Source organism: Sphaeramia orbicularis, chromosome 19, assembly GCF_902148855.1.
Source record: "Sphaeramia orbicularis chromosome 19, fSphaOr1.1, whole genome shotgun sequence".
NCBI lineage: Eukaryota > Metazoa > Chordata > Actinopteri > Kurtiformes > Apogonidae > Sphaeramia > Sphaeramia orbicularis.
In genome coordinates, this window is record NC_043975.1 from 42,594,110 (window position 1) to 42,608,416 (window position 14,307).

The 14,307-nt window shown below is 38.8% G+C and overlaps 1 protein-coding gene across 5 annotated transcripts in view; it reads right to left on the reverse strand.

The window, feature by feature from the left end:
• Window positions 1-14,307, reverse strand: part of reep3b (receptor accessory protein 3b) — a 168,507-nt gene that overhangs the window by 77,504 nt on the left and 76,696 nt on the right. For all 5 annotated transcript variants that reach the window (XM_030121754.1, XM_030121752.1, XM_030121751.1 and 2 more), the window contains exons 3-4: window positions 10,455-10,531; window positions 357-477 (exon numbers count right to left, since the gene is read on the reverse strand). In XM_030121754.1, the coding sequence (XP_029977614.1) occupies window positions 357-477; window positions 10,455-10,531 (198 nt within the window). The remainder of the gene's footprint in view (window positions 1-356; window positions 478-10,454; window positions 10,532-14,307) is intronic.

Consider the following 14,307-nt stretch of genomic DNA (forward strand, 5'->3'; position numbering starts at 1 on the left):
GACTGACCCCGAGTGGGCGTGTCCCATTGACTCCCATTCATTCTGAGCAGGTGTAAATATGCGATTTGTGCACATGTCATGTACATCGTCGGAAAGGTCTCAGTGCCGTGAATGTGAATATGTGTGAGAGTGGCGACAGTGGCGAAAGGCGACCGCGTCACTGGCGATTTCGTCCCCATGCGCCCACTGCAGACTCAATAGGCCCTGCGCCGGCTTTACTCGGCTCGGGCCTAATGACACTTGTATGAGACAGTTTAACTGAGTAAAAAGCACAGTGGCTGGAATAGTCTGGGACACAGAGACAATCCATCCATGTGTATAGAGCAGCAAAGACATTGATGGATGGATGATCTTACCCTCTCTTTGGAAGACAGAAGGGGGTGAAGACACTTCCTGTAAATGAGACTGGCTCCTCTGGTGTACGGAGACAGCAGCCAGATCACAAAGGCCACCTTCAGCTCATAGTACAGAGGAAACCTGCACCAATGGACACACAAACTATTAATAATAGTGTACATCTGCACAAGTAACTACTCTAGAGCCACTGATGGAGTAAGGGGGCTGGAGATTATAAGTGAAACTTCATCCCGCTCTTTTTCAAATGGTTTATTTTCTTGTTTATATAATTCTTTTGTTGTTGATTTTATTGCAAATATGCAAAATAAACAAACAAACTGACTATACAGCTTTTCACAGTAATCTCCCATATCATAGTAATATCAATAACACTGCAATTTCCCACTGGTGGGTTCAATAATGTCTTATCTTAAAAATTGTTCTTATTAAACTGCATGTTGGAGTCCATTACTTATGATAGTGACAGAGGAAAACAATATTCTTAGGAGTATATTAACCCATAAAGACCCCGTGCTACTTTTGTGGCAGTTCCCAAAAAAAATTTTCTCTCCATTTAACTTTTCTTAAGTGATTTATCACCATTTATTGTAATATAATCCACTGTATTTTGCACTTTTTCTGTGAAAATCTGGTATTTTCCTACATTTCATTTCATAATCATGTACATGTTCATAAAAGCTCAGATTAAATTTTCAGCAAAGATATCAGTAACCAAACATAAACCCAGTGTGTCCATCCACTGTCATTGATCCAACTCCATGGGTTTGACTGGGGAATCAATGAGAAGATGATGGTGTTTCCATGGTAACTACGGAGCATCTGAAAATCCAAATATGGTCATATCAGATAACCATGAAAAGATGAAGAACTGTATTTTACACCAATTATTGACAGGATTAGTGGATCAACAGGAATTAAACAGTTTAGATCAGTAGATAGCTTTGGTCATCGGTGGATGTTTGGGTCTGTAAGGGTTCAGAACCGTTTTAGCTATAAATCCTTTTAATAACAATATGACTAAGGAAAATAGCCAATCATTTATTGCAGTCGCTGACAATAAAGGCAAACTGGAGGGGGAGTTTTCTGACCTGTTGTGAATTATATTGGTGTTCATGGGTCATTTTTTGGGCTCAGACATGGATGGTGCTGCTGTTTACTGAATGCCATCCTTCATCAGTGTGTATGAGAACACTGTTGTAGTTAGGGGGCAAAGCCCGCGGGGACTAGGGGACGCGTATGCTAGCATACGCGTTCCACAGTTCCAGCGGTGCAGTGGAACCCTATTGTTTTTGTACGGATTTTTCTTATTATTCATCATTAGGGGGCCAAGCCAAACTGTTACTGCAGCCTAAACCGTACATGGTATGGTGGTGCAATTTGAAGGGTTGGTCCAGACCCCTGCAGGGACCTCAGACACAAAAATGCACATATATTCACAAGCAGGGGGCGCTATTATCAAGGATAACGCGTTTTGGTCTATAACTCCAACACCGTATGTTGCACATTCAAAAACCTTATATCCTCGGATTCCCTGAATACTACTGAATCAAGTGAGCTGGGCCACGCCCATTTCCGCCATGACTTTTTTCCCCGCAAAATCGCAAAAACTGAAAAACCTACTTTTTCGAACTCCGATGTGAGAGTTTGTCTGATCTGCATGAATTTTGGCACATACACTCATCTCATGGGCATGATCCAAAATTATTACAAGAATTTTGTTTGGTCAAAAAATGCGCAAATAATTAAAGAACAAATTTCTGTAGCTAGCTAAAAAAATGCTAACTCTTACATATCTCAGTCAAAGTAAATGCTATCAACACCAGATCTTAGATCCTTGGTTCTCATGTGACTGTGAGGGTATGAGCTGAATTTGGTGAATGTTGGCCACTAGGGGGCGCTGCAAATGTGGAAAATTTATATCTCCTAAATGGCTGCACCGATTTCTACAAAATTTGGTGGGTATGATGAAGGGCCTTTCCTGAGGCCATATCTCTAAGGTGGGCATGGCTGAACAATGTGGGCGTGGCTTATTACAAGTTAAACAACAAACATTTACTACAGCTGAACTGTTCTGCTGAGGGCTGTGAAATTTCTATGGACCCTATAGAATAGGACACAGATCTACCAGAGCAAAAACTGTGGATGTACTGCACTAGGTGGCACTATAACAGACAAATATGCGTTTTTGCCTCTAACTTCAACATTTTAAATGACAACTTCATAAACTTTACATCGTTGTATTCCTTGGATAGAGATGAGTCTAGTGACATAGGCCCCGCCCACTTCCACTGCGTATTTTAATTTGTAAGTCGCTACATATCGAAAACACACTTTTTCGAACTCCTACTATGGTTTAAGCCCCGTTGCCTTCAAACTTTGCACAGACAATCTCCAGAGGCTTCTGATCTAAAGTTATCACAATCAGTTTGCTGCTGTAAAAAATGTGCTAGTTAAAAATGAACAAATTTTTTTGCTAGCTAAAAAACACATATTGTTGCATATCTTTGACAAAGTATATGCTATCAACATCAAACTTAATATACTTATTTTAGACATCAACCAGATGCTCTGTGCCAAATTTGGTACAAATCGGTCAATAGGGGGCACTATAAACAGAGAAATATCAAGTCACAAAAAAGTTGGTCCGATTCACACGAAATTTGGTGAGCATGATGTGGGGTCACTCCTGAGACCAGCTGTAAAGTTTGGTTATGATTGATCAATGTGGGTGTAATTTATTACAACAAATCCCAGTCCCCTCACATTCATCTTTTTGCATTCCTAATGCATTGGTCCCATTCCAGTGAATGCAGGGAATCCGGCTCCAACTGTTCCTGCAGCCTAAAGCGTACATGGTAGAGCGCTGACATTTGGAGGGTTGGTCCAGACCCCTGCACGGAACTGAGACGCAAACAATTATATATGTCCACCAGCAGGGGGCGATATAACCAAGCCATATGCATTTTGGTCTATAACTCCCACACTGCATATCGCACATTAAAAAACCTTATATCCTCAGATTTCCTGAATAGGGTTGAATCACATGGGCATGGTCAAGCAGATTTTGGGGGACGACTTTTTCTGGCAACATTGTGAAAACTGGAAAACCTACTTTTTCAAACTCCTACTTGGGATTTTGTCCAATCTGCATGAATCTTAGCATGTACGCTCTTCTTACAGACATGACACTAAGTTATCAAAAGAAATTTTTTCGATCAAAAAATGTGAAAATTATTAATGAATAAAGTTCTGTAGCTAGCTAAAAAATGTTAATCGTTACATATCTCAGACAAATTAAATGCTATAAAGACCAAATATTAGGTCCTTGGTTGCCATGTCACTCTGAGGGTATGAGCCGAATTTGGTGAATGATGGCCACTTGGGGGCGCTGCAAATACGGAAAATTTTTATCTCTAAAATGGATCAACCAATTTCTTTGAAATTTGGTGGGTATGATATGGGGTCACTCCTCAGACCAGCTGTAAAGTTTGGTAACGATTGGTCAATGTGAGTGTAATCTATTACAACAAATCCCTGTCCTACACATTCCTTCTTCCACTCTACTGGTGCATTTGTCCCATTCCAGTGAATACAGCGGCTCAGACAGTGGAATACTAACTCCAACTGTAAACCCTTATGAACGGGGCCCAGCCTCCACCAGCTCAGCCCCAGACCGACATCCTTCGGGGCCAACTTCCGTGGGCTCTGTGGGGCCTGGGGTCCGAGTGGGTGGGGCGGCTTGGCCCCCGTTCATAAATGCTTGCAGTTCCAGTTATTATTGTAGTTATAGCCCTCCGAGCTGGATCAATAAATCAGTAAAGACAGTCCATCATACTTCATGTCTGCTGAGTGGGTCTGAAGAATATCTCACTTCAAAGGAAAATAACAGCTATATTAAAGCTGCGAGAAGCATTGGGCGGGACCTCATACTGGGTGTTCTGCCTCCCCCGCGATCTGCCTCCTGTGACCATCGACGCCTCAGCTCCACTCACACCTCTCCGTCCCGATACCAGTTCCCACCCTTTAGTGTCTGTCCTCCTTACATCTCTACAAAACACCAGCGACCCTCTGCTGAAACCACCATCACCTTTACATGAGACTTTTATTTTGGAAACCCTACTGTGTGTACGTGTGTTTGTTTTGTACATGAGAGAAAGAATCAGTTTGAAAAATGAATTGAAATTGTACGAATAATTGAGCATAAAAGTGATGATTTATCACATTTAAAGCTATTATTTTTGAAAAAACCCTATTGTGTGAGCATGTGTGTATGTGAGAAAGAGTACTTTTTAATGAAGAAATATTGTACAAACAGTTGAGCGTTTGGTCATAAAAATGAAAAGAAGTTATGTAATAGACATTATGTATTATTTTTAATAGGGGTTTTATTTTGAAAAAATGTACTCCGTGTACTTTGTCATGTGTGCAAAATGTCCAATATCCACAATATAATGCAGCAAAACCTGTTTTAAAATGTGTGTGTGGGGGGGATGCCCTTACCTTGCTCGGGGTTTGAATCCGGGGCCTCCTGTACAATAGACCACTGCTCTAACCACTAATCTATTCCCAGACACTTGCAACATTGTGCTACAAAGCCTTATATAGGGATTTTGTCATTGTGAAAAGTGAAACTAAACATACTCTTTAAAAAATCATGATTATTCCATAACCGTAGGTCGTATATGAAAAATTCTTTCACTTTTGAATTCTGCAGACTTGTGGGAATTTAATGAGGTATAACTATTTTGTCAAAAGTCTAAAATAAATAAGCAGTAATTGCAGAAACGTAGAGTAACTTTCAAAGGCAGATTGCCAACTTCCTGTTGGAGTTACCTCATGAGTGTCAGTGTATGATTTGTCGGGCTCAATCAGACCAACATTTTGGCATTTGTTTCATATTTCTGTGACATTCCTACTGGCTGCTAGGGCAGTTTTTGTCTGTTTTTCAGTACAAAGGTGGCGCTACAGAGTCTATTTTTGCACCCAAGGGGTTAATTTTGATATTGAATCAAAGTGTTCACCTGCCATGATATACATGGCAAATTTGGTGAGTTTTGGAGCATGTTAAAGGGGTCAAATGTCAGTCTAAAGAGGAAAAAGTATGAAAATAAACAAATTGTTATAAATGAATAACTGTACATCGTAATTGCAAAAATTTTTGCATGTGAGAGTTGTGGTGAGTCCCGTGAAAAGATACATATGTCACATGTGGGGAAAAACTCCAAAGTGAAAAATGAGTTCCAAACATCGCAACTTTGCAGGCTTCTAAAAAAAAACTAAGACATTTATGGAAAAAGTACGAGATCACTTTTTTGAGGAGGGTTCACTCTATCTTTAGGTGCTATTTAGAAGTCAATACGAGAAAGTGTCATACGAGTTAGTTTTAAAAATTTTATTTTGAAAGCCATATTGCGAACTTCCTGTTGGAGTTAGGGCATAAGTGTCAGTGTATCATTTGTAAAGCATCATCCAAAAAACATTTTGGCACTGGTCCCATGTCTCTACAACATTCCTAATGGCCACTAGGGCTGTTAAGGTTTCTTTCACATAGGTGGCGCTGGAGAGCACTTATGGGGTTCATTTTTACATTGGATCAAATTTTTCGCCAGGCCTGACATGTGTGCCAAATTTGGTGAGTTTTCAAGCATGTTTAGCGGGTCAAAATCCAGGTGAAAGTGGTGTCTGAATAATATAAAAACTAACGAATAACAATAGGGCCTTGCTTGCAGGCAAGGCCTCTCACTGTGTGAGAGGGCCTTTCCTTTCAGCTCGGTCCACAATTAAAGCTGATAGTAGCATTGGGCGGGACGTCATACCGGGCGTTCTGCCTCCCCCGCGATCTGCCTCCCGTGACCGTCCACACCTCAGCTCCACTCACACCTCTCTGTCCCCATACCAGTTCCCACCCTTTAGTGTCTGTCCTCCTTACACCTCTACAGAACACCAGCGACCCTCTGCTGAAACCACCATTACCTTTAAATGAGACTTTTATTTTGGAAACCCTACTGTGTGTACGTGCATTTGTTTTGTACGTGAGAGAAAGAATGACTTTGAAAGATGAATTGAAATTGTACGAATAATTGAACATAAAAGTGATGATTTATCACATTTAAGGCTATTATTTTTGGAAAAACCCTATTGTGTGAGCATGCGTGTCTGTGAGAAAGAGTACTTTTGAATGAAGAAACATTGTACAAACAGTTGAGCGTTTGATCATAAAAATGAAAAGAGGTTGTTTACTAGGCATTATTTATTATTTTTAATAGGGGTTTTATTTTGAAAAAATGTACTCCGTGTACTTTGTAATGTGTGCAAAATGTCCAATATCCACAATATAATGCAGCAAAACCTGTTTTAAAATGTAAAGGGGGGGAGAGAAAAAAAAAAAAAAAAAGTTATTGCCTTCCCCAAGGTTTGAACCATGAACTCCTGTAAAATAGACGATAGCTCTAACCACTGGTCTATTGTCAGACACTTGCGGGACTGCGGTACTTCGCTTTATATAGGGATTTTGTCATTGTGAAAAGTGAAAGTAAACATACTCTTCAAAAAAATCACCATTGTTCCATAACCATAGGTCATATCTGAAAAATTCTTTCACTTTTGGATTCTGCAGACTTGTGGGAATTTACTGAGGTATAACTGTTGTGTCAAAAGTCTGAAATGAATAAGCAGTAATTGAAGAAACGTAGAGTAACTTTCAAAGGCAGATTGCCAACTTCCTGTTAAAGTTAGCTCATGAGTGTCAGTGTATGATTTGTCGGGCTCAATCAGACCAACATTTTGGCATTTGTTTCATGATTCTGTGACATTCCTACTGGCCGCTAGGGCAGATTTTGTCTATTTTTTAGTACATAGATGGCACTTTAGAGTCAATTTTGGCAGCCAAGGGGTTAATTTTGATATTGTACGAAAGTGTTCACCAGCCATGACATACATGGCAAATTTGGTGAGTTTTGGAGCATGTTAAGGGGGTCAAATGGCAGTCTAAAGTGAAAAAAGTCTGAAAATAAACAAATTGTTCTAAATCAATAACCGTACATTGTATCTATAAAATTTTTTGCATGTGAGCATTGAGGTGAGTCCCGTGAACGGATAGATATGTCACATGTGTCACAGTTTGGTCCAAATTGGATGTAAACCCTAGGAGGAGATGAGGAAAGTATGAGGGGTGGGATTTTAGAGGTCCAGCCTTCCACCCATATGGCCGACTTCCTGTTGGGTTTAGGGCGGGGCCATAATATAATTTTTTACTTGTCCTACCACGGGTTATGTCTGTACCAAGTGTCATATTATTTCTACGTTGACATTTTTTTTGGGTGTGTTCCCATTCGCGCAATATATTTTCATATTTTGAGGTGGCGTGGCCAAGCCATTTTTCAATATTTTGAAAATTTTTCTTTCTGGAAAACTGTACTTTTCCACAGTGTAATTTTCAGTCTGTGTACCATTAGTGAAACACAAAGAGTTTTTCAGCAATTGCATCCTGGTGGAAAAACCCCATTCCTTTAAACGGTACAGTTTTGATGTCATCATGGAAACGCAATTGTAAATAGGGGTGTGACCTCATTAACTTTTTGGTCCAGTTTTGCATGACAGATGTGTGTGTCAATTTTTTTTTGCCGATGTTAAAAAAAATTTTTCACTCCCATTCAAAAACTCTAGGGGGCATGAGAGAGCCATTTTACGATCCAACCATACGAGTGACATATCATCATGTTCAGGTTGTCATTCCGCACAAATGTTACTCGAGTCCAATTCAATCTGACACTCTGTGTTTGAGATATACTTACTTTTATACTTCTAAAAATGGCCGCATTGTTGTGAGGTCACCACAGCCATGCCCACGATTTGATAAAAAATGTAAATGGTAACTTTTGATCACACATGTGTGTAGGTGATTTTCACCCAGATTGGTCCAAATTGGATGTAAACCCTAGGAGGAGATGATGAAAGTATGAGGGGTGGGATTTTAGAGGTCCACACTTCCATCCAATATGGCCGACTTCCTGTTGGGTTTAGGGCGGGGCCATAATGTAATTTTTTACTTGTCCTACTATGGACTATGTCTGTACCAAGTTTCATGTTTGTATGTTGAAAAAAATTTGGGGAGGGCTCCCATCCGCGTAATGTATTTTGATTTTTGAGAGGGCGCCACTGAGTCATTTTGCGAAATTTTTTTTTGGCAACTTCACAAAAAATTCATTTTCACCGGGCTTGAATTTTTGGTCAAATAAAATTGACTTTTCGTTAATGTTCAGGGGGTCAAATTTGCATGCAAAGCGGTGAAAGAATAATAATAACAGAACCATGCGATTTTAATAGACCCTCGCCAACATGTATGTCTGGCCTCGGGCCTAATTAAAACCGCAAGCGGTGTTAAGGCCCTCGCCCTCCCATGCGACCGCCTCCCCACGCAACCGCTGAGGACACAGACAGTGAGAGGAGACTGTATCGTGGGATTGATCTGACATTCTGCGAGACAACTACAGTTTTACACTTCTGAAAACGACCACTCAATCACGAGCTCATCACAGCCACGCCCAACATTTGATCAAAAATGTACGTGATAACTTTTGATCACGTGTGTAGGTGATTTTCACTGAGTTTGGTCCTAATTGGATGTAAACCCTAGGAGGAGATGATGAAAGTATGACGGCTGGGATTCTGAGAAAAACCTATTCGTAACTATGGCACAGTTTTAATGTTGTCATGGCAGCATGATTGTAAGTAGGGGTGTGTCCTCATTGGCTTTTTGGTTCAGTTTGGCATCAAGGATGTGTGTGTCAAATTTCTTGTTCCTGTGTCAAAAATTTTTTTTTACTCCCATTCAAAAACTGTAGGGGGCGTGAGAGAGCCATTTTACGATCCAACCATACGAGTGACATATCGTGTTCAGGATGTCATTCCGCATAAATGTTACATTGGGTCCAACTCAATCTGATACTCTGTGTACGAGATATACACACTTTTATACTTCTAAAAATGGCCACATCGTTGTGAGGTCATCACAGCCACGCCCAACATTTGATAAAAAATGTAAATGGTAACTTTTGATCACACATGTGTGTAGGTGATTTTCACCCAGTTTGGTCCAAATTGGATGTAAACCCTAGGAGGAAATGATGAAAGTATGAGGGGTGGGATTTTAGAGGTCCACACTTCCATCCAATATGGCCGACTTCCTGTTGGGTTTAGGGCGGGGCCACAATGTAATTTTTTACTTGTCCTACCATGGTGTATGTCTGGACCAAGTTTCATGTTTGTACGAAGAAGAAAATTTGGGGAGGGCTCCCATCTGCGTAATGTATTTTGATTTTTGAGGGGGTGCTACCGAGTCATTGTGCGAAATTTTTTCTTGGCGACTTCAAACAAAAAAAAATTTTCGCCTGTCTTGAATTTTCGGTCAAATAAAATTGACTTTTTGTGAACGTTGAATGGGTGAAATTTGGGATCAAAGCAGCGAAAGTAAAATAATAATAGTAACGGAACCATATGATTTTAATAGGCCCTCGCCGACATGTATGTCTGGGCTCGGGCCTAAAAATGAACAAAACCGAACGAAAACTGAGCAAAGTATTGAAAAAAATGAACAAACCAATATGTGTAAATGCCGTAAGTAGTTATGGATGGAACAAATTAAGAAGGAATTTGAATGAAAGAAAAAGAAAAATAATTGAGCAAAAATAATTTTAAAAAATGAACAAAACTGAACAAAAATCAACAAATAATTAAAAAAAAAAAAAAAAAGAACAAAACCGAATGAAAATTGAGCAAAATAATGGAAAAAATGATCAAAACTGAACAGAAATTGAACAAAATAATGAAAAAAAAAAAAAAAGAACAAAACTGATATGTGCAAATGTCGTAACTAGTTATAGAAGGAACTAATTGAGTAAGAATTCAAACAGGTTGTAGAAATCCACTGGATTTTTGTCCAAATGAATCTAAAGATAGTTTAGCAGCAGCTGGAGGATTCAAATTCAAACTGTCTGAACTATTAGGGTCCAAATACACAAAGAAATGAACCACAGACTAAGAACAGCGGGTTCAGATAAATATGAACCCTTTAATGACATGACTAGTCAACTACTCACCAGGCCAATGTCAGGTCAGTGATGGTCTCCACCACAGTGTAGAGGGCATACACAATCCAGTACATCATCCACCGCACCTACACAGACAGAACACAATGACAAAAACACTTAACAACTGTATTATTTCAATTATGGACTGTAAACAAAGACAGACAACATGTCTGTGAAAAACATCCTCATTTCCCATTGGCAACAGGCAGTGTGACGTCTGTGTTTCTTGGCTTATTTGTGTCCAAACCATCACCTCAGTTTATTGTGAATTAGTTCTTTGATGCTATAAAGATTGACACTGACAGATATAATGACCAAACCATCCCCATCTCTACTGTGAACAAACAGACATCATCAGAGTTGTCATCTGTTCTACCCATTTCAACTGGAATGAATCATGTCTAAAAAAGAAGGACCTTCAACATGCCATGAGCCCAACCGTTTCAGTGGTGTCTACCCAGATATTCTGCTCAAGTTCTAAAACAAGTATCATAGAACAACAGGTTGTGTGAACTGAGAATGAAGAAATGATGAAAAAAATACATACATACATACATACATACATACATACATACATACATACATACATACATACATACATATATATATATATATATATATATACATATATATATATACACACACACACACACACACACATATATACACATATATATACACACACACATATATATATACACATATATATACACACACACACATATATATATATATATATATATATATATATATATATATATATATATATATATATATATATATCACAACCCATTTAATTCACTCCAACTACAACATCGTTACATTTTGGCCCCTGTTATATCCTCTGTTATTTCCACAATGGTAGCTAACAAAAAAGAATCATAAGAAATCAAGCTAATTCAGTTAAAATGTGCTTCCATCCACCTAGACCTGAAACTATTAATCAAATCCATTTAAAAAATCATTCAAGTACAATTTCCTGAATCTAAGCTTTGCTGAACATCGATTCCACTGTTGTGTTTCACACGGACTGTGACTCTGACACTTGTTGTGACGCACATGACGCCAGGATCAACACACAGTTAAATGTTAGTTCCACATTCAGTTCTTATAAGTTGGATCCAAATGTGTTGATGACTGAACTGCCATATTGTTTGTAGATGTCATTAGACTTGGTTGTTGTTCTTTATATCTATACATATTTTTATATATACACTTTTATATTGTTGTAATTGTTATTTCTATATAGATACTATAACACTGTATTTGTATAATATGATATATGGGCATAGATCAGAACACTAGTCTTCAGCTCAGGGAGGTGAAACTAAGTTTAAAACGCAGACAGGAGTCAGGAATATGGTGCAAAATGTGAAGTATAGTGAATATTGCCAGGAAGAGAATATTTACAATATTCACACTACGTACAGAAAGCAAAAAGAGTCCAGTAATTCAGTGAAGCTCAGTCGAGTCCAGGGTACATACTGTACATACAAAGGCAGAGTTAGGTCAATGTCCAGTGTCTGTCCAGTGAATCAGTATGTGTGTTTAGAGTGTTGTGGGGGCCACAGCACCTCCTACTGCGCTGGAGAAGGTCGTACAATGTTCCAGATGTTCTCAGGTTCTTCAGACTAAAGGCCTTGGGCAGCTCACCATCAGCATGCATACGATTATAGGACCTGGGCGGTTCAGGTCTTGGTTTCAAACACATAAACAGTGACAGTGCCTTTGGCAGGGGCGCCTCCAGCAGCTCCAACCAACACCTCACCCACACACGCACACACACACCTGAGGGTGGAGGGCACCATTTTAAAAAGGAACTGACATCAGAGGCCCCATGGGAGTCTTTTGATAATGGTACAAAAACCTGCAATATTTCATTCTTAGATTTTATTCAGTATGACAGTGAGAAGGTAGAGAAGAGCAGGCACCAGGAAAAAAGTCACCTGGGTTACAAATATTTTTACAAATCCTTTTACTTTTATACTGTTGTGGTTGTTGTTTCAGCTGGTTCTGGAATAAAGGACTAGAGCTGTGTATTGGCAAGAATTTGGCAACACGATACAAATCACAATACTAGGATCACGATACGATATATCATGTATATCACATATCATGATACTGTTAACAAGGCAATATGTTTTTTGCTTCGTTTCATTTTTTAAAAGATTATTTAGTGGAAAAACTTCTAGTACAGCATTTGGATAAATAAAGTTTTAACATGCGGCTTTAACCACTACAAAAATCACACAAATAAATAAATAAATAAATCATGTTTTACAGACATTATAGTTTAAGGTCCTGCTTAATTGTTGGTATTCCAGTGCAAAAAGAATGCAGTGTCCGGTCCCTGAACTGTCCAACATCAGAACATTATTTTTGTGCATTCCCAATAAAAAAACTAACATTTGCCTCTTTCAGACAGTAAAAAGTGCTTTTAGGATGACTGAAATAACTGTTATCAATTTCAAAAAACTACATGTATAACCTGTAATATCATAATACGACTGTTGTAGTATACAAACAACAGAGCAAAATACCCCTGTGAATATAGAAATAAAAGAGTAAAATACCCATGTGAATACAGAAATAAAAGCATGATAAACAAAAAAGAAAAACAAAAAACAATTAAAGCTGCAAGCAGCATTGGGCGGGACCTCGCACCGGGCGTTCCACCTCCTGTGCGATCCGCCTCCCGTGACCGTCGACACCTCAGCTCCACTCACACCTCTCCGTCCCGATACCAGTTCCCACCCTTTAGTGTCCGACCTCCTTACATCTCTACAGAACACCAGTGACCCTCTGCTGAAACCACCATCATGTTTAAATGAGACTTTTATTTTGGAAACCCTACTGCGTGTATGTGCATTTCTTTTGTATGTGAGAGAAAGAATCAGTTTGAAAAATGAATTGAAATTGTATGAATAACTCAGCATAAAAGTGATGATTTATCACATTTAAGGCTTTTATTTTGGAAAAACCCTATTGTGTGAGCATGTGTGTCTGTGAGAAAGAGTACTTTTGAATGAAGAAACATTGTACAAACAGTTGAGCATTTGATCATAAAAATGAAAAGAAGTTATGTAATAGACATTTTGTATTATTTTTAATAAGGGTTTTATTTTGAAAAAAATTACTCCGTGTACTTTGTAATGTGTGCAATATGTCCAATATCCACAATACAATGCAGTAAAACCTGTTTTAAAATGAATGGAGAAGAAAAAAAAAAACAAAAAATTCATGGACAACCTGGGATTTGAACCAGGGTCCTCCTGTTCCATAGACAGCAGCTCTTACCACTGCACTATACACAGACACTGTCAACTGCGCACCAACACAAGTTTCATAGGGATTTTGTCATTGTTAAAAGTGAAAGTAAACATAGTCTCCAAAAAAATCACCGTTATTCCATAACCGTAGGTCGTATCTGAAAAATTCTTTCACTTTTGGATTCTGCAGACTTGTGGGAATTTACTGAGGTATAACTTTTGTGTCAAAAGTCTGAAATGAATAAGCAGTAATTGAAGAAACGTAGAGTATTTTTCAAAGGCAGATTGCCAACTTCCTGTTGGAGTTAGCTCATGAGTGTCAGTGTATGATTTGTCGGCTCAATCAAACCAACATTTTGGCATTTGTTTCATGTTTCTGTGACATTCCTACTGGCCGCTAGGGCAGATTTTGTGGGTTTTTTAGTACATAGGTGGCGCTACAGAGTCCATTTTGGCACCCAAGGAGTTAAATTTGATATAGAATCAAAGTGTTCACCAGCCATGACATACATGGCAAATTTGGTGAGTTTTGGAGCATGTTAAGGGGGTCAAATGGCAGTCTAAATTGGAAAAAGTATGAAAATAAACAAATT